This window comes from Rhyacophila brunnea, unplaced genomic scaffold (genome assembly GCF_057557595.1).
Source record: "Rhyacophila brunnea isolate RB1 unplaced genomic scaffold, BYU_Rbru_1.0 scaffold_13, whole genome shotgun sequence".
Classification (NCBI taxonomy): domain Eukaryota; kingdom Metazoa; phylum Arthropoda; class Insecta; order Trichoptera; family Rhyacophilidae; genus Rhyacophila; species Rhyacophila brunnea.
In genome coordinates, this window is record NW_028232785.1 from 34,866,285 (window position 1) to 34,893,867 (window position 27,583).

General features: G+C 34.8%; 1 protein-coding gene and 1 long non-coding RNA gene across 2 annotated transcripts; one reads left to right on the forward strand and one right to left on the reverse strand.

Annotated features, from left to right (window-relative positions):
- Positions 1–8,785: 8,785 nt before the first annotated feature.
- Positions 8,786–21,111, reverse strand: LOC147077374 (uncharacterized). The gene is made up of 4 exons (XR_015069829.1): positions 20,895–21,111; positions 20,463–20,618; positions 14,992–15,144; positions 8,786–12,417 (listed from the first exon to the last, which is right to left on the reverse strand). It is a non-coding gene; the product is annotated as an uncharacterized LOC147077374 (long non-coding RNA).
- Positions 21,112–22,516: 1,405 nt separating this feature from the next.
- Positions 22,517–26,103, forward strand: LOC147077375 (uncharacterized). The gene is made up of 4 exons (XM_085941502.1): positions 22,517–22,707; positions 23,001–23,147; positions 24,945–25,093; positions 25,957–26,103. Exons 1-4 carry the CDS (start codon positions 22,561–22,563, stop codon positions 25,973–25,975), a joined length of 462 nt encoding a protein of 153 aa, XP_085797628.1. The 5' UTR covers positions 22,517–22,560; the 3' UTR covers positions 25,976–26,103.
- Positions 26,104–27,583: the final 1,480 nt, after the last annotated feature.

A 27,583-nucleotide genomic window follows, 5' to 3' on the forward strand; every position in this document is an offset into this window, starting at 1 on the left:
CTATGAGTCAGCTCGGAAATGGTTCCGGCCTCTCCAGGCCTCCAGAGGAGTGTGACATTATGTTTTCTTTCAAATGAGAAAAATCGGAGACTCTTTTTTAATAAAAATTTGACGTAGAAATAAATATCTTTCCAGCAGGTTTATTCTTAACGGTCATCACTTTAGTACGTTTCCATTATTTCCATTGTCCAAATTAATACGGAGGGCCTTTCATGCATTACACAGTTATCGGCGGCTATCTCCAATTCGTAATACGGCGAAAAATAAGTTTGTTTTTTTCTGCAGGTAAAGATTTTTTTCATTTATTCAAGTAACAATGTTTGTCTTTGAGTATTTTTAGAATACAAAACATGGCTGACAAGTTAAAAACTAAAAAGCAAAGATGGATTTCTTTCAAGTTGTCACAAGCAAAGTCAGACTTATTGATGGGTGAGAAGCAAATGCAGCCTTCTTGATATTTATTATGTATATATCTTAGTCATGTAACAAAATTAATGGTTCTAAAAGTTAAATTGACTTTGAAACACAATATTCTACTATAATGTATAGCTCACATAAATTAAATTAAATTGTAAGACTTATCAGTTTTTGACGTTTTTCTCAAAACTACCCACGTGGTAAAAAGCTGCCTTTAGGCACCACATTTATCGGATCGCGTACATGTATATTTTCATAATTACCCACCTAAAAATTATGCTGACGCGTAAATTAGGATTATTTTAGTTTTTTTTATCATTTTATTTAGAAATTTTATAAAAAAAATATAACTAGATATATTATTATTGTATACTTACTGATCATTGCTGTTTTCTACGTACTTCACCATGCCATTTATTACCCAGTGTTGGGGCATAGTGCAAGAACAATTTCGTACTACTTGCCTAGGTCCATCGCAACGTCTCGCGATATGTGAGACAAGCATCGCGTAGATCTCTTTTGTAGCATCGCTGCGGGGAAAGGGTGGTCGTCCATGGTGAAGGAACTCATGAGGTCTCGCGATGGGTTTGTTTCTGATGTTTTTATATTCAGTATTGAAAAAAAAATTATCTAAGTACATTGAATTTTTTTTTATATTTTTGTTTTGAAAATGTAGTTGGCAGCTGATACATTTTCACATTAGCCTATTGATAGTGCCTACACTGTTACTTCAAAAAAAGGCTGAAACATGTTACCTAATCTCAAAAATTGTCGGCTTAACAAAACAAGCACCTTGAGAACCTGTCAATATATTCTAGTTATTAAATCATTCATATTCATTCATATTCATATTCATAGATAACATTTTAATGTTTTATTACGCTAATTGTTGTATTAAATGCCTATAGTTGTAAATTGAATCGTATAAACAATAATATGTAAACAGTGTGAAGGATGCAGTGTGTGAGTTGTACCTGACGAATGAGATGTTAAATAATAGTATAATTAATATTGAGGTTATGTAAAATGTATATTAAATATTTAGTTAATAAAACGTAAATTATACAGCGTAATGATCGAATATAATTTAAATTCAGTAGAATCGTTTGTATATAATAGTAAAATCATAATTCTAAATAATAAATACGCAATAATATTAAAATGGTAACACCATTGGATAATACATTGTAAATTTATTGTTTTGTCGCGTTATTAAATAAAGCGAACCCCGTCGCGTTTCCGCTATTTTTCTTCACTGGGTACTGGCTGTGAACACTGTCGAAGTTAGATAGCATCTTTAGATAACACTTACTGTCGGGAAGTTTATTATATAGGAGAAAGCTCGTGCGAGCAACAAATAGCCCATTAAGAATAAATATAAGTTTTAATTAATTATCTATTAGATAAAGTTAAAATAATGTGCTCTTAAAAAGAAAAATATATTAAAAGTGAATCTACTAAAAATTTGTGTTGCCCGTAAATTGCCTACTATCTCACCTGTGTCTCTTTATGACACTACAGTCCCGAATCTACTGAAACGAAAGTGAATAAATATAATATAATCTTTGACACCTCGGGTCTCCCGACTGAGCAAGCCCCAAAAGACCCTGAAGATATGTCAGGTCCTTTGACAAATTCACATTTTATAATTTTTTTTTTACAATTGTAAGTTTACTTTTGACACAAAAAAAAAAAAAAAAATTCAATGTTTTCAGATACCTACATATTTATTACTAGGGACAGTTGAAATTGTTAAATATCAAAAAAATGCATATCGCCCTAAGCCATGCGAAACCAAACCATAACAGAATATACTTTGTCTAAAAATACTCATCTATCTATAAAATATCTAAAATTGTGCAATTTAATCAGACATAAAATAAAATATTTTATAGATAGAATAATATTTTAATAGATTATAGTTTGGTTTGGGCAGGGAATAAAAATTAAAAAATATATTAACATATATATTTTTAATTCAACGAAAATAAATAAATCTGAATAGAAAAGTGTGCACCATATTGTCGGATCGCCCAAACAAAGCTATGAATTAGCTAACAATCCCACGATGGCCACTCGGTTTAAGCGTCGGCTGATAGCGCCGTGGATATCAGGTTCAAATCCCGGGTCTGGCATGTACACATATTGTTTAATCAATTTGTGCAGTGTCAGAGTATGGACTTAAAAGGATGAGAAAGTGGCTGATATCCGTTTCTCAATTTATGTCACTAAGACCTAACGACCACTTACTTTACATAAATCCAAAATACACCAACCATTAAATGAAATTGTTTATCAATTTGTGCAGGGTCAGAGTATGGACTTAAAAGGATGAGAAATTGGCTGATATCCGTTTCTCAATTTATGTCACTAAGACCTAACGTCCACTTACTTTACATAAATCCAAAATACACCAACCATTAAATGAGATTTCTTAGAGCAAATGGGTTTGATGTATTCAAAAACTGTATTTAGCAAAGAAACAATAATTATTACCGGATCACCCAATGAACAATAGCGAACGAGACTGATAATACGACCAGGTTCGACAACCAAACCATAGAGCCAGCCTCAATAGCATAAAAGGTCAGTGCCTGGCATCCTAGACATACCCTCTCCTCTCAGTACCCGAATCATTCCTTCACAGTTTACACTTCACTTAAAAGAACAGCCAGTGTCTTTTATTTTAGTGTCTTTTACAGACAATTTGCACGCGTATAAGAATTTACACGAAATGGCTTTTCAATGGGTCCTTTCATGTATTTTCACGCTACTAAACGTTACACATGAGTAATTACATTTATCACATTATAACTTTTCACCAGTATGAATCATTTTGTTTCTTTTCATGCTACCAGACGTAGTGCACGAGTAATTGCAACTATCACAGTTAAAAGGCTTATTACCAGAATGAGTCATTTTGTGTGTTTTCATGCCACTAGACTGTCTGCATGTGTAATTGCATTTATCAAACTTAAATGGTTTCTCACCAGAATGACTCATTTTATGTGTTTTCATGTGACTTGGGTGTCTGCATGAATAATTGCATTTCTCGCGTTTGAATGGCTTTTCACCAGAATGAGTCATTTTGTGTTTTTTCATGCCACTTGAATATCTGCATGAGTAATTGCACTTATCACATTTTAATGGTTTTTCACCAGTATGAGTTATTTTGTGGTTTTTCATACTACCAGACGTCGCGCATAAGTAATTGCATGTTTTAAATTTTATTGGTTTTTCACCAGAATGACTCATCCTGTGTCTTTTCATGTCATCTGATTGTCTACATGAGTAATTGCACTTATCACATTTAAAAGGTTTTTCACTGGAATGGGTCCTTTTATGCCGTTTCATGTGACTAGACCTTTTGCATGAGTAATTGCAATTGTCGCATTTAAATGGTTTTTCACCAAAATGGGTCATTTTGTGTCTTTTCATGTCACCTGATTGTCTGCATGAGTAATTGCACTTATCACATTTTTAAGGTTTTTCTCTGGAATGGGTCCTTTTATGCAATTTTAGGTTACTGGACCTTGTGCATGAGTAATTGCAATTATCACATTTTAAAGGTTTTTCACCAGAATGATTCATTTTATGGGTTTTCATAATGCTAAGCGTCGTGCATGAGTAATTGCATTTGTCACATTTTAATGTTTTTTTACCAGAATGAGTCATTTTGAGTGACCAAAACAACATCTTGAAAAATGACCAGCGTCACATTTAACCAGACTTGCGACGGAATCGGTCGTTTTCGCAATTGTGGTTTTGTGTATCGCTTTGTGAAGTAACATTAGGTCGAACGATGAAAAAAAATCAAAACAGAACTGCACACAAAATTTTCTTAATGAAACGATTTTTTTCCAGTGGTATAGCAACCACTAATAATTCTGTGTTTACCATATTCGATTGAAAAATATCACGTTTACTATTGCGACAGGCGACATCTTTGTATCTTTCAATATATTCTCCTAGTTCTTTCTTTATGTTTTTTTCCTCAATGTGTAGGTATTTGCCAGACGCTTGTGCTTCAATCACGTCCCAGGACGATATGAGACTCGCAACATTGACCTGTACAGTGCTTCTAGCGATAATCTTAAAAAGACATTTAAAGTATTAATGAATTTATTATGAGGTTTTTAAATAACAGTTCATTATAAGTATGAGATCAAGGTAGAAATATTATACCTAGGCATGGTGTTGGCGAACTTTTTTACGTAAGCACGCGTGCCAAAATTTTCCAAATATAATCTTTTAACTGTCTGACGTGCCAAGCAGTTTTTTATAGAAAAAATGAAAAATGAGTTTTTAAGAATTCTATTAAAAAAAGTTTAAATGTTACAATGAGAAATTATATCTTTTACCGTGTTTCTAGACGAATGCATATCTTTTATTCTTTGATTATATTATTGTTGCTTGTTTTCAAATTTTTCAAAAAGGTCGTGGGAGCATTCCACGCTGCTTTTATAGATTTCCCATATTTGAACGGTTTTCCATTTTCACTGTCTGTCAGAATTACTACGGCTAGCTCCACCAAGTTTTTGTACTCGTATCTTATTTGGTCTAGGATTTTTTTTGGTACCAAATAAATTGTTTGTTACTGTATTATTTAGCTTGGTTCTTTACACACAAAATGACCCCAGAATTGCTTCGATCATATAAGGCATTCTCTCGCTACAGTGGTCTCAAGCATTGTAAATCGATCAAAATTGGATGTTCGCGCAGCGGCGTCCTCCGCCGCCTGATGAGGTTTCTTTCACGAACCGATTAGTCCCTCAAATCTGCTCGCAAAAATAAATACAAAACAGCAAAGGTCCAGTGGTTCTACACTTTTATCAACCAAGATATTAGGTTTTTACCCTCTCCTGAAAAAAAGTGTTTTGTGACATTTGCTGTTCTTAGGCCAAGGTCTTCGATTGCTTTAGTTGATTTTGAAAAATGGTACTGCCTAATATTGGCCACCTCCAACGTCGTGCGATTTGTTATATTTGGATGATTTCCTGTAAAACTTCGTGAAGTCACTGGTTAATGCTGATAAACCCAATGGAAGCCGATATCGTTCGCGATATACGACAAGCAGTGCTCGAATAAGTGACATCCAAATTTGGTGACTAGAATTTTCTTCGTTGAGAACAACTGCGGTGACCACATTATAAATGTTAAGGGCATGTAGAAAAATGTTTATTAGTTGTGTTATTAGTGAACCTGTAAATGAACGTACCTGGTCCATTGGGCTGTATTGTTGATAGGATGAGCCGGGTTGAGTATTCTCATTATTGATTTGGCGAATTTCATCGTCCACAAATTCTTGTTTGATAATGACATCCTCATTATCATTCTCTGACTTTAAATTGATCAGGCTGTCTTCACACTCCTGAAAAAAACAGCATCACCATTGTGATCAGCCAGAGTCAATCCATTTCTGCTCTATCCTCTGCTTTCAGTGGCCACCAATGTACGACTGCATTTAGCAAGTGAATGTATACTCACCGAAAGGCATTCCGGTTTCATGGAGTATTTTAATCTGCCTTTTTAACATAATATTGCATAACATATCGCACATTGTGATCTATAGGGTCGTAACTGCAAATAACATGATCTTGAGTAATTTGAGTTTGAATGTAAAATAATTAACTACAATTTAATTGATTGCACTAGATAGCAGAAAATTGTACATGTTAGAATAATTTTGTGTACTTTACCCTACTCTAGTTCTTAAATATATAAATATATTTTTTAAATTATATTGTGAATTTTTGCAGTTGCGGCCATATAGTTTGAAAATTGACGAACAAACTTGCAGATGCGACTTAATAGTTTTAATAGAAAAAAACAAAATGCACCTTTTTCATATATAATTTTATAAAAATAATGTTTTATATAAAAAATATTTTATTATAGAAATAAAAAAATCAATAAAAATATGACGAAACATAGAGAAATAAAAAAGAACAATGAAAAAAACTTTAATCATCAGTAGGATACAAAATATAATTTATTTAAATGTCGGATAATTAAAAAAAAATCGGTGTGTATTTAGACCATTCCGAGGTATTTATTTGTCACTACCAAGTCCAAATAACAGACGGTGACCAGCAACCAGCATACCGAGCAAAGAAAGAGAATGCACCTTCTTCGCTCTGACGGGAGATGGCAATAACTATATGGGTTTCAATAATGAATCTCATATTAATGTAGGTAGTTTCCTTGTGCGTACAGGTGCTACCTATTATGAATGGGATAGTGTGAATAAAAACGATTAAAACCAAATAAATTTCAGATTTTCTTTATTTATATATAAAATATAATACATATTGTCAGTAAATACAGTTTTTAACCAAGCTATCGTCATAATCAACAGATACCTTCTACCTTCAAACGGCTAAAAATGTTGGGTTCATTCATTTAAAATTAAAACTTCCGTCGGCTGACATTTTATTTAGACAGAACCAATTACAATCTCTTTGGACATAACTATTATGAACATAACAAGGCAAACGTTTAATAATTATTAAGAGGAGCATGCATAGAACATTACATAACACCGATTCACAGGCATAAACGAAAATAAGATGACAGTTGTACATTTTTTTTTATTTAGTGACGTCACACGTATTACGATTAAATAAAGGAGATGAACCTACCAGCGCATCTACTCTATACACAAGACTGATATCGGCCGCTATCGGAAACTATCGAGGGTAGTTTTTCATTTTTTTGTATCGAAGTATTAGCACTTATTGTAACAAGTACAAGAAGTTGGTTGTAATTGTAACAATACTTGCTATGTTTTAACAGCACCGCTCTGTGTTAAATTTTATAGCGAGATAGACAGTTTTGAATGTTCTAAAGGAAAACTTATTGTAATCGTTACAATACGTGCTAATACTTCGATATAAAAATGAAAAACTACCCTCGATAGCAATCTTGTGTACAGAATAATTGTACAAAGGCACCAAGCCTAAAAATATTCGTATTTTTGCTTGCACACATTTTTTTTTAAATCGATTTTTTTTAAATGAATATAAAAAAAATTAAATCTATGCATTTGTCAAAAATGTGGAACATGGAAAACTTAATAAACTAAATTTTAATAATACCTAAATATTACCTACCTAAGAATAAGATGGAGTCCTTTGAAAAATTCACATTTTATGACATTTTTTTTAATTGTATGTTTACTTTTTACTTAAAATAAAAAATATTTTTCTTATCAATGTTTTCAGATACATATTTATTAATTGGTACAGTTGAAATTGTAAATTATCAAAAAAATGTATATCGCCTTAAACCCTGCGAAACCAAACCATAACAGAATATATTTTGTCAAAAAATATCTAAATTTATGCCATTTAACCATACATAAAATAAGAATTTTATAAATAGAATACTATTTTTATCGATTAGTATGGTTTGGGCAGGGCATACGAATTTAAAAAAAAAAATAACAAACAACATGTGTGATATTTATTTCTAATTCAACGAAAACAAATAAATATATTGAAAAAGTGTGCACAATATTGTCGGATCGCCCAAACAAAGCTATGAACTAGCTAACAGTTCCACGATGGCCGCGCGGCTTAAGCGTCAGCTTATAGCATCGTGGGTCCAGGTTCAAATCCTGTGTTTGGAATGTACACATATTGTATTTCAACTAGTGCAGGGTCAGAGTATGGACTTAATAGGTTGAGAAAGTGTTTGACATCCGTTTCTCGTAAAAACAAAATCTGTTGGAGGCCCACGTATTCCTATTAGGATCGAATATGGTTAAAAAAAAAAAACAACTAGCTTACGGTAGTGGAGTTCGATACACTTCAATTTATATCTCTAAGACCTAACGTCCACTTACACAAATCCAAAATACACCAAACAACAAACGATATTTCTTAGTGCGAGTGGGTTTGAAGTATTCAAAAACTGTATTTAGCACAGAGACAATAATTAATATTGTATGGTTTAAAATAATATTACATACGGTTACATAATAATATTATGTCGCTATAGAATGGGCTACAAAAATATTAATTGTTTACGTTATCGATTGATGATAAAAATGACGTACGCACGTTCGGTCCCTTCTCGACTGACCATTATTTCAAAGAAACTTTATCCTATCTAATTAGTGAACGGGTAGCCAACGCCTTTATTGGTATAATATCTCTATATATAAAAATCTCGTGTCACGATGTTTCTGGTCGAACTCCTCCGAAATGGCTCGACCGATTTTTATGAATTTTTTTATATATATTTTTTAGGTATGAGAATAGGTCAACAAGTATATTTCATACCGCCGGGTGATTAGGGTATCTCTATCTAGAAAAATTTTCTTTTATTTTTTTGACAATTTTTTTTTTTTATTTTTTTATTATTTGGCATAAAAAATACCTATAACCCCAAATTTTCACTCTCCTACCCCCACCCTCCCATTTTTTAATCGCGATTTTATTATTTTTGTATGAACAAATTTAACCGTCGTTCGTATTTCAAACAGAACGAAATTATTTATGTTGTTGAATGACAGATGGCACTACGTCCGAGAAGAATTCAAGAGAAGCGTCGCGTCATTTTGACATTTCATTCGGCATATCACAACGCAGTGCGTGCAAAATTTGGTAAGATTTATTTTAATTTATCATTTTTATGTGCGTGTATTAAAGTGCACAATGCCAGTAAGACGCAAGGGGTGCCATTTGGGCCGTCGAACGAATAAAGCAACAAACATGCGAAATAGTAGAGCAGAAAGAACAGACAAACAAATCCATCAAGATAACAAAAACGTGCGTGTAAGCATGTCGCAATTGCGTGCATCCCAATCACAAGAGGCACGAGCTGAACGAAATCAACAACGACAATTGGAACGGAGCCAAGCGCGCCAGTTTGTAGTTAACACACGCAGAGCAAATGACCGACAACGCCAACAAGTACATCGAACATTTACATCCGCTTCGTTCCTTCGTCTCGCATTCGAATACGAGCCAGATATTGAATATTCCGCTCATCCGAAAGTGCTGATTGGTGTTATGGACAAAGAATGTCCCCATTGTCATGCGCTCAACATGAGTCAGCCGGGATGTGTTGCGCATCAGGAAAAGTGCAACTACCAGAAATTGAGATACCACCAGAACCATTGAACGGCTTGCTCATCGGCACGGTTCCAGATTCAAACCTGTTCCTGAAGTCCATTCGCACTTTTAATCCATGCTTCCAAATGACTTCCTTCGGAGCAACAGAAATAGTTCACAATACTGCGGCAAATGGTCAACAATTCCATTCTACGTTCAAAATCAAAGGCCAAGTATACCACAAAGTAGGCTCATTGCAGCCAATGCCAAACGAACCACATAAATTTTTACAAATCTACTTCATGTGCGGTGAGGACATCAATCATGTGGATGCACGTTGCGGCTGCAATAGCCTCAATTCGCCTAATGCCAGGCGCATCGTCGGCGAACTGGACGCCCTGTTGAATGAGCACAATGAATTATTGAAATTCTTCAAAGCACACATGCACGAATTGCAAAGTGACAATCACGCTATTGTCATCAATCCTGATAAAACACCAGCTGGAGAGCACGTGCGTCGATTCAATGCGCCTGTTGTTGACGACATTGCTGGTTGGCGACCGCACATCGACGCGAGAAATCGTGATTCGAAGAAGAAACAATAATCTGGAGTTCATCGCTGACACACACCGTTTATACGACGCTCTCCAATATCCGCTAATTTTCTGGAAGGGACAAGACGGATATTGCATAAAAATTAAAGAACGAGATCCTGTCACAGGTAATTCATTCATTATGAACATCATTACTCATTTTGAATTGAGAAAATGAATGGTTGATGTTTTTTTGTTTTTATCGGCGGTCATCGTCTACAGCGCTCTATTTCTCTTTCTGTCATAGATCCCATCCCTACACAGTTACGATACATTCGTTATTTTTTATTTAACAACCAAAATATTCACTAGAAATAATTTATATGGAAGAACAACGTTTGCGGGGTCAGCTAGTATTATATAAAAATTATGTCCTAAAAATGCGGGATTATTAAAAAATAACTAAGTCGTTGTGAAATATGCTACCAGAAGTTATGCATCAGTAATTTTATCACATTCAAATGGCCTTGTCTGAATACGCCAATTAGGTTGGCCCTAATACAACAGATAAATTCACCCCAATGAACAACACCGAACGAGACTGATAGAACGACCAGGATTGACAACCAGATCATAGAGCCAGCCTCACTAGCATGAAAAGTCAGTGCCTGGAATACTAGATATACCCTCCCCTCGCAGCATCTGTATCAAAACTTTAAAGTTTACAGTTCACTGATAAGCACAGTCAGTGTCTTTAACAGACAAATTGCATGCGTATAAGAATTAACACGAAATGGCTTTTCACCGGAATGGGTCCTTTCATGTAATTTCATCTTATTAAAATATATAAATGGGTAAATGCATTTATCATAACAATTATGTAAATGACTTTTCACTAGAATGATTCCATTTGTGCAATTTCATGGAATAAATTTTATGCATTTAAAAGGCTTTTTACCAGATTGCGTCTTTTTGTGTTTTTTCAAGGTAACCGACTGTCTATATGAGTAAATTTGTTAATCACATTTCAATGTTTTTTCACCAGATTGAGTCTTTTAGTGTGTTTTGATGCCACTAGATGTCTTGCATGAGTAATTACATTTATCACATTATGACTTTTCATTAGTATGAGTAATTTTGTGTATTTTCATTCTACCAGACGTCGTGCATTTGTAATTGCATATGTCACATTTAAATGGTTTTTCACCAGAATGAGTCATTTTGTGTGTTTTGATGCCACTAGATGTCTTGCATGAGTAATTGCATTTATCACAGTTAAACGGCTTTTCACCAGAATGGGTCATTTTGTGTGTTTTCATGTTACCTGAATGTCTGCATGAGTAATTGCACATATCACATTTAAATGGCGTTTCACCTGAATGAGTCATTTTATGTATTTTCAGGCTACCAGACGTCGTGCATGAGTAATTGCAATAGTTACATTTAAATGGTTTTTCACCAGAATGGGTCATTTTATGTGTTTTCATGCCACCTGATGTCGTGCATGAGTAATTGCATTCATCACAGTAAAACGGCTTTTCACCAGAATGGGTCATTTTGTGTGTTTTCATGTTACCTAAATGTCTGCATGAGTAATTGCACATATCACATTTAAATGGCTTTTCACCAGAATGAATCATTTTGTGTGTTTTCATGTCACCTGACTTTCTGTTGGAGTAATTGCATATATCACATTTAAATGGCTTTTCACCAGAATGAGTCATTTTGTGTGTTTTCATGACATCTGATCGTTTGCATGAATACTTGCATATATCACATTTAAATGGCTTTTCACCCAAATGACTCAGTTTGTGTCTTTTTATTTTATCTGACTGTCTGCATGAGTAATTGCATTTGTCACATTTAAATGGTTTTTCACCAGAATGAATCATTTTGTGTGTTTTCATGTCACCTGACTTTCTGTTGGAGTAATTGCATATATCACAGTTAAATGTCTTTTCGCCAGAATAAGTCATTTTGAGTGACTTCATGACGTGACCAGGACGAAATCTAGAAAAATGACCATCGTCACATTTACCCAACCTTGCAACGGAATTGGTCGTTTTCGCAATTGTGGTTTTGTGTATCGCTCTGTGAAGCAACATTACGTCGAACGATGGAAAAAAATCAAAACAGATACTGCACACAAAAGTTTGTTTATGAAATGATTTTTTTTCAAGTTGTATAACAGCCACTAATAATTCTGTGTTTACCATATTCGATTGACAACTACCACGTGTACTATTGCGACAGGCGACATCTTTGTATCTTTCAACATATTCCTTGAGTTCTTTCTTAATATCTCGTTCCTCAATGTGTAGGTCTTCGCTAGACGTTTGTGCTTCAGTCACGTCCCAGGACGATATCAGACTTGCAACATTGGCCGGTACAGTGCTTCTAGCGATAATCTAAAAAAACATATAAAAGTATTAATGAATTATGGGATTTTTAAATAACAGTTCATTGTAAGTAATAGATAAAGGTAGAAATATTATACCTGGACACGGTGTTGGCGAACCTTTTTACGTAAGCACGCTCCAAAATTTTCCAAACATAATCATTCGACTGTCTGACGTGCCGAGCAGTTTTTTAAGGGAAAAAATGAAAAAAGTAGTTTTTAAGAATTCCATTAAAAAAAGTTTAAATATTACAATGAGAGATTCTATCATTCACCGTGTTTCTAGACGAAGGCATATTTTTTATTCTTCAAATATATTTTTCCTGTTTTCAGATTTTCCAAAAAGGTCGTCGGATTATTTTAACCACGATTATTTTATAGATTTCCCATAACTGAACGGTTTTCCATGTTCACTGTCATGTCAGAATTACTACTACTAGCTCAACCAAGTTTTTGTTTCTTATTTGGGGCAGGCATTTTTGTTGGTACCAAATTAAATAGTTTGTTACTGTATTACTTAGCTTGGTTCTTTACACACAAACTGACACTAGAATTGCTGCGATCAGATGAGGCATTCTCTCGCTACAGTGGTATCAAGCATTGTAAATCGATCAAAATCATAGGATCGCGGAGCGGCTTTTTCCGCCGCCTGGTGAGGTGAGTGCGATAATATGATGTGTCATGCATTCAGCATTAGGAACGATATGATCAATTATATATTTACGTTAAACATAAATTCTTGAAGAGTATTGGCCTATTATTTTTTATACAATAGACAGATCGTATTACGATTATGCACGAGTTTCGTCGTTTCCGCTTGCGCTACGATTGGTAAATACCACTGGTAAAAATAATATTAAAAACTATAGAAAATACGCATGGCTATGTCGTCATTATTTTGTAATAGTATATATAAGTACCTATAATTATATTTGTATCACTTTTTTGTTTTTTTTTTATTATTACCTATTTTATGTAATATTTTTTCTCTTCAATATAAAACATTCGCGTGCCATAGATTCACCATCACTGCTATAGAATAATGATTGGTCAGCAGTGGGAGGCGAAGAAGAGGTAAGACCACTCGTTCTCGGAAAATTTCCGAATGCTTAGGCTTGTACTTGAGTCGGCGTTGCGCGGAGTGATCGATCGATTAATACCGACTGTGGAACTGGGTGGTGTAAATTGGTACCTAATCTTTGTTTTTACTTCGATTTTTGGAGTCCCGACATTACTTCAATTTAAATCAAGCACAATCTTAAAAAGCTTGACATAATCATAATTATAAATAGATACTTATTTAATTTTATAAAACGCGTTTTCTATCAGAAACCGTGTTTTTTCAGATCTTCAATTCCATCGTGTACAAATTAATTATTGTAATGTCCTTTAACACTTTATAGAAACCTACTCGATATATGTGAGAACGTGACTATAGTGTGGTACTTTATATATTTATGAAAATCCAGAATGTGGTTCTCGTTGACCTCATGTATGCCCATCCCTAATCTATTGTCTGCTTGTTTGCAGCTGGCTTGAAAATGGGATTGGTTTGATTTTGATAGATGAGGTTCATCATATTTACTACACTAACATTAACACATCTTCCACAAACGTAACGTATAGCTTAACGCTACATAAGACATTTTTTGGAAATCGATGTTACTACCGTTTTTTGCATGAAGAAATAATTTGACTTTGATAACTCGTCTCTGTGCTGGCAGAACACACTAACTGGAGAATACTAGTTTTGAGTAATTTGACTTTGAAGTTGTTAAAATGTTTGAAATGGTCTATCATGTGAGTTTATTAAGTAATTGTAAAAAGGATGTCTTTAAGATAAAGACTGTTTATTTATTAAGAAGGTTTTAGTTTAAGGAATTAGTGTCTTCTACTAGAACAGTGACGAAATGACGAATAACAGGAATGTATATTTATAACAAAAACACTGATAGGTTATAAATTTGATTTGTGATTTTTCTAGAATTCAATACGAAACGAGAAAGACCTTATAATTATGTTGTTTTGCAGGCAATCTGGGATCTAATTTTGACAGGTAAACAGTGGGATCACTCGTTTGAGAAATGCTTGTACATAAAGATACCTACTCTCAGTGTCTCGTATCTTAAGTTGGCGGTGATACTGTTCACAATAATTATTATGTATGGATGAAATATCGCAAGTAATTTTTAAGTACGCACAAGTAGGTATAAACTTTTAAAATTCATTAAAATTAGATCATTCAAAATATTCTGCGGAATGACGAAACCACAGACTTACTTTGACGCCATGCCAGCATGTGACGTGAGCATAATGTCATCGCATCATTATTCTGCTACAAAACAATAATGTTATGAGAAAAGTACTTTCTGAAAGAATCGGTCGATCAGTCATCATTAGTGACAGACATCACATTCAAATACTGTAGGTCAATGCACCACTCACACTAAACCAGATAAATAGGTTAGTGAAATAGTTGTACGAAGCGTGTATAACCGAGACGAGGATAATATTGAAATTTTGTCACAAAGCTGTGTCAGGATACATAGCCAACGGAAGAAAATATCGCATAATATACAATTACCTGCTCTACTGGTCCGTTATCTGAATACGAACATCCAGGTGTTGAATCTTCATCATGGAATGGATGTTTTGCGTCTACAACGAACTCGCGTTTAACGTCAACTAGCTGGAGGTCAATTGTGGGATTAATTTCAGCGAGACGCGTTGCCTGGTTCTGAAAGAAACGTTATGCATTTTTATAATCATATAAAAAAAAATTTTGAGCTCGCGTACCTATTTTATAACAATACATATTTATATAATTGAGGCAGGAAGCTGTCTAAATGTATGTCAAAAGGTTTTTGAAAGAAAGTTTGACATCCTCGTATGTTCTTCAAATCAAATCAAATTTATTTATTTTACATAATATAATGAACATAACAAATATCAAATTCAAAGCGTTCACGACATGACATAAAATATGTGTTAATAATTTTTAAAAATAAAAATACAGAGAATAAGTAATAAAATAAGAAATAAAATAAGAAAATAAAAAAAATAAGTAACAAAATAAAAGTAGATGGAAGCACACAGAATGAACTTTGATAGACCCTATTTTAAAAACTTATAAAACAACGTCCACCTAAATTCACCCTCACGTAAGTGGAATATATCAATATCCAAAGCGATTTCATTAAACATGGTTACTGCCCTCCCAATTGGCATTACTAATGGCAGGTTAGTTCTGCACCGTGGGAGAACAAACAGCGGATGCCCTCGACTCTTAAAGTAATTATCAGAGACACACAAGCCAACACCACCAAGAATGGCAGAGTTCACATTTACGCCTTTTGTTTTTTATTTATTTATTAAAAAATATATAGCTAAATAAAGATCCATTCTAAATTTTAAGCTACAGTATGTAAGCATCCCTAAGAGAAAATCAGTCGGATCTTAAACAATTAGTAAAAAATATAAACCTATCTGCTTTCTTCACGCCGTGGGTCCCAGGTTCGAATCCTAGGTCTGGCAAGTACACATATTGTTTTTCAATTTATGTCTGTCAGGGTATGGACCTAATAGGTTGAGCAAGTGGCTGACATCCATTTCTCGTAAAAACAAAATCTGTTAATACAAACCTCTACTCTGTGGAGGCCCATATGATCCTATTAGGATCGGACATGGTCGAAAAAAAAGGTATTCTGCTAAAATAATTATAAAAAATCGCAGGAATGGACTTAATAAATAAAAACTAACCTCAAAATCGCAACTGAAATCACCTGTGTTCTCCTGCTTTATATATGTGCGCGTATCAGTGCTGTTTTTATGGCTAGTCAACAATCGTATGCAATGTGCTAGAGTCAACTTTACAACTTTCTGTTCTGTTGTAGTATTATATAAGTGTTGCCGAAATGCAGTTGATAATATTCCGTGTAGCTATTATCTGATAAACAATAATGTACCTATTGAATTTTGTAGGTATTATGGTACAGATGATATTATTGTCGATTACACCGACTAAACGTAGAACTATTATCGTAACTAATAGGGTGTTCATCCAAAATTTTCGAATGCGATTTTACGCCAGATACATAATACCCCCGTTTAATTGCGTTCATCAAAATTTAGTACATAAGCATCTCGCCGAACCCGAACACCTAATGCCCCTCTACCATAAGTTTAGCGAACCGATTGCTAAATTCGGCAGAGTCCATTTTTGACACATCGCAACTGACACCCCTAGTTTGTTGATAATTGTCATAGGTACTTGTTTTCTTCCGTATTTCATTATGATTCGTGTATTATTTTGATTATTGTATAATGGTACTACCTATTTTACAATTGATTCTATAATTGGTGCTTCATTTTATTCAATCATGAATGTTTTATTTATAGGTAGTAAACTTTGCTTTCGTAGATAAAGCTAATCTACAATGCCGTAAATTTCGTAAAAGCGGCGACGCTCGAGTCTCGTTAGTACGAGGGTGAGTCAATAATTCCTTAGAAAAAAGCATTAAAACAGTTTTTATTTTTGTATTTTTTTTTTATTTCTCAACATAATCTCCTTGGAGCTCAATACACTTGGTTAGACGTTTCTCAATTTTTTTTAAACCGTCAGAAAAATAAGTTTTCGGAAGGTCCTCAAAATAAGCATTTGTCCGATCGATGACTTCTTCATTTGACAAAAAACGTTGTCCACTTAGCCATTTTTTTAAGTTTGGGAAAAGGAAAAAGTCACTGGGGGCTAAATCTGGCGAATACGGTGGGTGGTCGACCAATTCGAACTTCAATTCTTCAATTTTAGCCATTGATCGTAAACATGTGTGAACACGGGCATTGTCCTGATGAAAGAGGATTTTTTTCCTGTTTAAATGAGGCCGTTTTTCTTCAATTTTGTTTTTTAGCTGGTCCAATAAAGATGCATAATAATCCCCTGTTATTGTTTTTCCTTTTTCCAAATAGTCAACGAAAATAATTCCACGTGCATCCCAAAATACAGTAGCCATAACCTTACCAGCTAATTTTACGGTTTTCGCCTTCTTTGGACATGGTTCGCCTTTCGCAATCCACTGCTTTGACTGTTCTTTCGTCTCGGGAGTAAAGTGGTGTATCCATGTTTCATCTACAGTCACAAAGCGACGAAAAAATTCATCCGGATTGCGTTGCATGAGCGACAACAGGGCTTTAGAGGCCACCACCCTATTGCGTTTATTGTCGACTGTGAGCAAACGCGGCACCCATCTTGCAGAAATTTTTTTCATGCCCAATTTGTCATGTAAAATAGAAATGACGCTACCTTTTGAGATCCATGTAACCTCAATTATCTCACTCAACTTTAATCTTCGGTCACTTAACACCATATCGTGGATTTTATTGATCATTTCTGGTGTAGTCACCTCTACAGGACGTCCTGAGCGTGGTTCATCCTTTGTTGATGTACGACCACGTTTAAATTCATTTAACCAGTTATAAATAGTTGCAAGTGAAGGAGCAGATATGCCGTGAACTAAATCCAACTCATTTTTTATTTCCTTTGCTGTTAACCTTTTTATATTAAAATGTTTTATAACAGCTCTAAACTCAATTTTCTCCATTTTCCATTTTCCACAAACAAATTTTTTTTTTAAATGTACGAGAAACACACAACAACCCGACCAATCTGATTGAAACTTCGCAGCATACTGAATCGGTAGTGCCGCTGCATGAAAACAAACCGCTTACAGTACTAATCGCGCCACCTGTCGGCTTTTCTAAGGACTTATTGACCCACCCTCGTAAATACACATCAGACGCAGATTCATGAAATCAAATAAATACAAGTAATATAATATTTTGAACAACTCAATTCACATGATTATGCTGGAATCGATTTATGCATAATAATTATATGGTAGGTAGGTATACTATCACGATAACCATTTACTTTCATTTGTTTATATTGCAATGATTATTTATTCAATAACGTTTATTCGGCATTCGGATTATCCGGCCATAATGTAGTATTAATCGAAAAATAAAAGAAATAATATGAAAGTAAATGTAATAGCGAGTTCAAAATATATGGACCACTAGGGATATCTAGCGGCAAAATGTGAGAAATGGTCATTTATTTGACAGTTAAGTGCCCATAGACATCAAAAACTGACCATAGAGAAAAAATATTTTTCTGTTTTAATATAAGGAATACTTGTTTCAAATAGACGCGCATGTACAAACACCGTTATTTGAATGGAGCATAATAGAACACGGCGGCGCCCGTATATACAATTCCGAAGATAAGTGAGTGAACACTCGACAAGTTTTATTACGGCAATAAACGGTTTCGGCGTAAGGTGAGACCGTCATAAACCATTCGGTTCGGCTTATTTCCATGGAAACCCTATAAAACGTATGTCCTGTCTCTGGAGACTAGTAGAGAGTGGAGCCGTCACGAGAAAGACATAGTCAGTGTTTAAATTATAGGAGAAAAAAACCCAATTTGATTTATTTATCATTGGTTATTATATACCGATCTAATGATCTGAAAAACTATCGACCAATTCTGTATAAGGTTTTCACGAAAATACTCTCAAACTATCTCGAAACTAAAAAAAGAGCGCTACCAGGAGTACAAACTGCCATTATATCTTGGTTTTATGGACTATGAAAAGGCGTTAGATTCCATCAAAAAAATCTCAATTATAGAAGCCCTTAGCAAACAAGGGATTTCCAGACGCTACAAAAACATATTGAACAGTATATACAGTGATGCCACAGCATGCGTAAAACTCCACAAACGGTCGTGTAAATTCCCCATTAACAAAGGTGTCCGGCAAGGTGATACCATTTCACCTAAACTATTCACCGCTACTCTTGAGGACTTATTTAGGAAACTTGATTGGGAGGAAAAAGGTGTTCCAATTAATGGGGTACACCTCAGTCACCTGCGCTTTGCAGATGATATTGTTATACTCTCACAAGACCCGAAAGACCTCCAAGGTAGAATGCAAGAACTCGCGGATGTCAGTCAAACGGTCGGTCTAAAGATAAATGTCTCAAAGACAAAAGTGATGAGGAACTGTTTTTCGGACCCTGCGATTATTTGTATTTCTGGCACCCAACTCGAGCAAGTCAGCAGCTACGTCTATCTCGGACAGCAGGTGTCCATAGACGGAAGCATGCACGATGAAATTGCTCGAAGGGCCAGGCTGGGATGGAGTGCTTTCGGACGTCTGAATAGTATCTTCAAGAGTGACCTACCATTATGTCTTAAGCGTAGGGTGTTCAACCAATGTGTGCTACCCGTGCTCACGTATGGCTGCGAGACGTGGACCCTCAACACGAGAGATGTCCAAAGGCTAAGAGTCACACAGCGAGGCATGGAGAGGTGCATGTTGGGCATCACGCGAAAGGACCGTTAGAGAAACGAATGGGTTAGGAAGCAGACAAGAGTACGCGATGTAGTAGACGTTGCCAAACAGCTGAAATGGAGATGGGCGGGACACATTGCTCGCCGAAAGAACGGCCGCTGAACAAATGCCGTCATCCAGTGGTACCCAAGGGGCACGAAACGGCCACAGGATCGCCCTAAAAGCCGCTGGATTGACGAACTGGTAAAGTTCGGCGGACATACGTGGCAGCGAACGACACAAGACTGAGAGAGTTGGAGAAAGCTTGGGGAGGCCTTCATCCAGCAGTGGATTGACCCCGGCTGATGATGATTATATACCGAAATGCGCTGTTCTCGTTATGATTGAGGAAATGCTGACGATCATTTTCGTACCATGGTTTTGTTTAGACAACACAACATACACATTATTAAATTGTGTCACCGTCTAAGGGTGTATTTTTATTAGGGGAATATATATTCGCACAATTGAATAGACTGTTTTCACAAAGCGGTTACAACATTCACACTTGTTTCTCCATCTAAATGCGCCCATTCATGCAGCGTCTCGAGACAATGGTGTCGCGTGTGAAACGGCTCTAAGATTAAAACGTATTGCTAACTCCAACCTTCGATATAAGACTGCACAAAGGGAATAAAAAAACACATTATACAAATGAACGAACCTGATGTATTGGCCCGTAATCTGAATAAGAACAACCCGGTTGAGGATCTTCAATATCACATAATGGGTCTTTTACATCTTCAATAATCACGCGCTTGATGATGGATAGTTGATCATCCGTCTCAGGTTTTATATTAGAGAGGTCCGCTAAAAGATACTGAAAGAAACATTATGGTTAACACAGTAAAACCACTTTCACTTTCAATGACTAATTATAGTCAAAATGAATTAGAAGATAACCTGCCATAACCTAAATCATAAATGTATCGTAGCTGTCAAAATGTATAATCGAGTTATTTTTTTAAATCAACGTTTAATATCATTGTATGTCTCTACGAAGTTTATAAAAAAGCAACATATTATAATAATATATTATTCGTTGTTAGTCACAATACAGAGTGGTTGTAAAAGAAATCAGTTTCCTAAAACTAACCTCGAAATTGCAACTTGAAACGTCGGCATACTCCTGCTTTATATGAATGCGAACTTCAGGGCTGATTGGGAGGCTAGTCTGCGTATCAAACAAAGGCTTGCCTTCTGTATCAGACTGTGCTCCATCACATTCTCGCTTTACGTCCATTTTAATAGTAAATGTCGGGAAGAACGTGACAAGCAGGATCCATTCAATGGTACATTAATTTAAGAGTAGTGTTGCCGCAATACGTAATCATTTATTATGTATGGCCGAAATACTGAAATCTATTCCGTGTAGCGATCAAACAATAAAATGTGTTTTACTGGATTTAAGTTTTGTACTAGGTATTCTATTTGAGTAGTTTTTTTTCTATTCGGGTTTTGCCTTTCGATATTTTCAAGTACTAGGTACACGTATTCACCAATGGCAAATACCCACTAACAGCGTAGGTAGGTATAATGTTATACCCATGGCTATTGGGACTCTCCCCATAGTCTTAATTACCTATGTAATTATTAGGTGTAACCATGTCACCTGACCTTCTAGTGAACAATGGGCGTACGTACGTCCAAAATTCCTAGATTATCTGTCAAAATATTCAACATGTACTTAGCACGTAAGAATTATTGTTTATCTAATTATAATAATAGTACCTACCTAATATGTCAGGGAAGAATGTGATTGTGCCGAATAAAATAAACGAAAGCCAAAGAAACTTAATATTCAGGTGTAGGTATGTAAAAAGAAAAGATGGCTTCACTGCTCAATGTAAAAAGAGTACAATAGAAAAAATAGGCACATAGTCGCGGGAGGACGTGGTATTGAGTTCGTGAATTCCCTCGCTAAACACTTAACAACAAAACGAATTCAGATAATTAATAATAATTAGAATATAAGCGATATAATTAGCATCAGGAACGTAACAATATAAGATTAATTTTGATACTGTTAAACATAATTCCTTGTGAAAATAACCGTTTAAAATATAAAGCAACTTGTTCAACAAAGAAAGACATTTAATTTTTGTGAATCCCGGGTCCTACCAACATCCCGAGCTAGCCACAGGACCAGAGATATCTCAATACCTACACTAATATTTTTAACCTATATAATAAATCAATTAATACAATAAAGTAGGGAAACTTTATTGCCTACCTACCCATTCAGTAAGGCTCAAGTTGTAGGTAAGTATAACGAACAAGACATTGTCAAAGGGCCATGTCTTTTGACGTTGCCTTGTCTATCCGTGCATGATGCAAATCACACCCAATGTACGTGTGCCTGGCTTAAAATACGTGTGGCATTTGGTTTGTATTTCACTGACAGATATGTTGTTTTGCCGCGTTGATGATTAATATTGTATTTAACAACATCTGTAGAAGAAAACTTGAAAATAGAAAAAATGCAGATGGGCCATTTTGGCATTTGAAAACCGAGATGCGCTGATCTCGTTATGATTGAGGAAATGCTCATTTTCATTTTCGCTTCATTGTTTTGTTTTGACAACAAAACATTATATAATTATTATTAAGGTGTATCACTGAGTCAAGTTAGCGTTTGTATCTATTATTAATTGATATTAGTTTCGACGGTAAACACTTTTCAGTATTGTGGCAACACTTTTCTAATATTAACCTGAATGTATCCTGTCTGTCACGTTGTTCCTGCCATATTTACACTTAACATGGATGTAAAGCAAGAATGTGATGGAGAACACTCCAATATAGAAGGCAAGCCTTTGTTTGACACGCTGACTAGCCATCCGAACAACCCGGACCCTCGCACTCATGTAACGCAAGAGAATGCGGACGTTTCAAGTTGCAATTTCGAGGTTAGTTTTTGGAAACTAAGTTATTTTACAATAACATTAGATTGCGAATAACAATGATTGGTTTAATATTATAAACTGTGCTTTTTAACAAACTATGTAGGAACATAAGTTGATATTAAACTTTGTTTAAAAAAAATACATGTTTATACAATACAAATACAATACATGTGATATAGGTTAGGTTATCTACCTATTCATATTAAATATAATTATTATACATCGTTGTACGGACGTTACATAAACTGGAATTGGTTTTATAGTTCTATATATGCTTTTAATAATGCTTTTTTCAGTACCATAAGGCGGACCTCTCCGATAAAACATTCGATAATCAACCAGCTGTCGTCAAGCGCGAGATTATTGATGATATATCACACCCATTATATGATCAAGATCCTCAACAAGGTTGTTCGTATTCAGATTATAGGCCAATACATCAGGTTCGTTCAATAGTACGTAGGTATATGTGCCGTTTTCTTCCATTGATGCCGTCTTATATTGAAGTTTTGAATTTGTAATGCATCTTTGAATATTGATTAGGAACCATTATATTATAAGTCGGTCAAACTTGTTTCCTTTATTGATTGCGGAGTAGATTCGAGCTATTGGCAATTGCTAAAACAAATATTTTGAGACAGTTATGAGTAGGTATATACATCTTTTGTTAAATCACGGAAATATTTTTAAATATGATGATTTATACATCACATGCATTCGAATGTAAAGCAATAATTAATGCGATTATCTAAAATTGTGCTCAATTGTTTGGTGAATAAAATTAATCGCCCGTAAGTCATTTTTATGTAGGAAATAGAAGCATATTGTCTATAAAAAGAACTACTTGCAGCCATAAAATACCATAAACGGAAGCAATATCTACGTGAAATGGGGTGAGAATAGACCAATTCTATTGTCAAAACTTTTTGTAACATTAATGTAAGCCTCAAATTTACTAAATTACCTACCATGCTGCATGACAACATAAATTTAAACATTCCAGCTAAACGGTTTGACAGGTCAAAACTGGCCTACTGCGCATGCGTTATAAATAAACCGGAATAGTTTTAGATATAACGTTTAGTTCACTGTACCAGCAAACTTCAAACCATTTTCTGACCGTCAGAAGTGGTTTGGTTTGGATTTTTCTGTTCGTACACGTTTAGTTACTAAATTACTCGCCTTTTGAATAAACTACTCGCCTGATCCGAACCGGGCTTAAGGGTGTATCCATGAGCGCAGCGATAAAATCAAACCTCATTGACGTGCCTATTCAATCGTGAAGACTCGACAGCTGAATGGCAATTTTTGAACAAAGCGGTACGCAAACAAGAAGCAAAACGCAACAGTATTTCCAAAGGAGGCATAGTGCTTCAAACGGTGTCCAATAATGCAACAAAAATACTGAATGCACATTTATGGTCGCGTAAGAGTTTGCATTATATTTTTGTCTATGCTCACATGACAGCTAGTTGGGGTTGTCATTAGATTTTCCATCCTGGAAATGAATATATCTGCCAATGGTTTCGATAACCGGAATCATTTCACATCGTCTTCATTTCGCCTCGTCTGTTATTTTGAATGGATCCGTCCGGTTACCAACTCTTAACAACTAAATTTCAGCGTGAATCACTTCCATTTTGGATACGTGTAAAATAACCTAAAATGTGGTAATGATATTATCATATTATTTAATCAGTACTTATTAGTTATCGCTGAATTCTTAAAACGATTGATTGTTAAAGAACATGCTTACTTCAATATTACCTTATAATAGTGTTATTACAATATTCAGTACCTACGAGAATGTGAACGGAACTTCCGATGTATTTTACAAACCTAATATTAATAAAATATGTATGTACACGATACATACTTTATTGCGAATTTAAATACAAAACAACACTTCCAACGGTAATATGTAAAAGACAAAAAACAATAAATAAAGAACCTTTCAACATAACGTTCCGACATGCGTCTCCGCGCCTCAACCGTCAAAGCTTATGAAACTCAAAAGTCTCCGCCACTTTCAGACGCGATTGTCAAAATCTAATTAGAAATTAAATTTCTCATACATTCTAATCACTTTCTCATACAATGACTTCGATACTGGTTCGTAAAAAATTGCCCTTCTAGGTGGTCATAGTCCAGAAACTTTACATTCTTTATGTCGTTTGATTTTTTATATTGTTAGTGTAAATATTATGATTGATTTATGTTTGTATTTTATTTCTTGACAGACTCCGCTCGTATACCGCGACATGGATTGTATGATTGCACCTGATATCTTTGAGAGACAATCTGCACAGTTATTTGGTGAACTTGAAGTGCAAGAAATGGACATCAAAAAGGAAATAGCGCTTACTTCTGCGAAACAAGTCCGTCTAAGGTTACACAGAGCTTCATTTTTCGATAGAAATTTTGTTTGCAACGTGTGTTGTAATTTTTTTTCAACTGCGCACATTTTGAAGTACCATAAACGTATGCACGATGCGTCGCTGACTTTAGGTGAAGTGACTTTTCCATGCGCACAAGCCGTCGACAAAAGCAGTCACTTGTATGAAAAGTTTGATGCGTCAACGTTTGGCAGTGGTTCACAGGTGACTCATATAATTAATATATATGCTCATTTGATTATTGTTGTTAGGTATATAATGTATTATAATACATTGTCATCTGATACGTATCTGTATACTATACTAAACTTATATATATATATTATATTGTAATACAAAATGGGTATCATCCAGCGGCAAAGGGTGTAAATAGGCTGCTAATATTCAACATGAATATGGTGCACACAAAACTTCATCGTTCGTATCTACGTATTTATTTTCATTGAAGTAACACCAAAATAATTTACTGATAGTTTTTAAAATTTAACAAAATCCCTGTGAACCTAAGCCTCAATATATTATATCATACAGAATTTTTGATATTTTATAGATGGAAGAATTTTTTTATTTATTTTGGTTGGGTATAGGTAAGGCTTAATGGATTTTAAAAAACAAACCCAGCCATCTGTAATATGTACTCTCAATTGAACTAAAACAAACAAGAATGACCGCAAGAGTGCACTATTTTGTCGGATTGCCCATAACATTGGAATGTCGTTCGGTGATTATACATTTACCTACCAAATTAAGTCATAATTTGGGGGCCACCGATGGAAGAAAGAGCTCTGGGAAACTCTTTCTGGCTAATCGTAATCATGATACTGTTACATAATATTAATAATGTTGTTATTTTCAGAAGCGTGAAAACGTTCTGATGAATATTAAGTATGAGAATAATGATGAGGGAGTTATCGTCAAAGAAGAATTTGTCGAGAATGCAATGCACCAAATTAATGATGAATTAACTCAACCTGGCTGCTCTTACCTACAATACAAGCCATTAGATGAGGTATGCTTAGTTGTTTTTTTAAGTCCGATGAAACTTTAAATTGTAAAAAAGATTATAAGTTAAATTTAATTTTTTTTTTTCGAAAAATCGACACCTTCATGGCATTAACATTTGAAAATGATTTCGGGCATGTGGCCTTAGTATTCTCAATCAAGCAAATTCTGGGCGAGGAATTTGGTCTACTTTTATTAAAGCACTGTCGGTCGTATAGTATGGGAAATGTAGGCTTCTAATACGTTAAATACTGCTGGTTTATCAGCTTATTCCAGTGACTTCACGAAGCCGCACACTAAGTAATCCAGAGATATAACATCGCACAACCCTGTATTCCAACTGACAGGTTCATTTCTTAAAATCAATCTATCGCCAAATCTTGATTTAAATAAGGCGATGGTTGCGGTGACTCTTTGGCACATCCTATTGAAATGACTGTTCTGCCGAAAGATTCCGTATTAAAACAAAATATAAATCATAGTTCGATAGAGATATCCATTGACCTTAACGTGGAGCTTTGGACCCATTTTTTAATAAATGTTCGACGATGCCACCAGCCTGTAAACCGCACCAAACGGTGCTTTTTTGTGGATCTAGGGAGTCTTCTAAAGTGGTCCTTTTCCGTGTGGGCAATTTTCCTTATTAACAAAGCCGTTAAGCAAAAATGAGCCTCATTGCTAAACGCAATTTTGCCCTAAAATGCAGTTATAAGCTGCGTAAATCGACAACAGCTTTTCTAAGTAAATTTGGATGTTTTATTAGCGTTGTTCTATTCATGAAGATTTGCCGTACTAGTTATACTAATCATTAGGTATGCTCACATACTGTTACTTAAGTATTTTTATTTAGCTACATATTTTTTCCGACTTATACGCAGCGTAAATGAAAACTCTGCACTTCTTGTTGGCATTGGTTTGTGTGTCTCTTATAATTATCTTAGGAGTTGAAGGCATCGATTGTTTGTTTTCCCAAGGTATAACACTAAAATGCCATTGGTAATGCCAATTGGGAGGGCAATAAGTTTTTACAACCAAATCACTTCAGATATTGACATATTTCACCTGGGTCAGGATGAGTATAAGTGGGTATTGTTTTATAAATTCTTAAAATAGGGTCTGCTAACTCATTTGGTGACTTCCTTGTTATTTTTTTTTAATGTCTAAACTAATCCATGCCATGTTGTAATTATAGCATATAATTTGTAATGTTCACCGTATTAAAAAAAAAAGATTTTGATCATAAATGTCAACGAGTGGCGCAGTGTAACGTATCGTTTTAACAGAAAAACACTTAACAAGCGACGTAATATCAGTGCTATATTAGAGAACATTAGAACATAAGTATATTTAATTGATATTTTATAGATAGTATTGCTTTGGATTTATTAATATTCCTATTCTTTTTGTAGATTTCTACCCATAAATGTTTTGCAGTACGCAAGAGTGAACCACTGGATATCGTTAAAAAAGATACGGTTGAT

What these genes read in the sequence shown, in the direction of transcription:
- LOC147077375 (XM_085941502.1), top strand. Translation starts at nt 22,561, where the DNA reads ATGGATGTAAAGCAAGAATGTGATGGAGAACACTCCAATATAGAAGGC. An exon ending in TTTCAAGTTGCAATTTCGAG is followed by an intron (nt 22,708 to 23,000) that starts GTTAGTTTTTGG and finishes TGCTTTTTTCAG; the next exon opens with TACCATAAGGCGGACCTCTC. An exon ending in ATTATAGGCCAATACATCAG is followed by an intron (nt 23,148 to 24,944) that starts GTTCGTTCAATA and finishes ATTTCTTGACAG; the next exon opens with ACTCCGCTCGTATACCGCGA.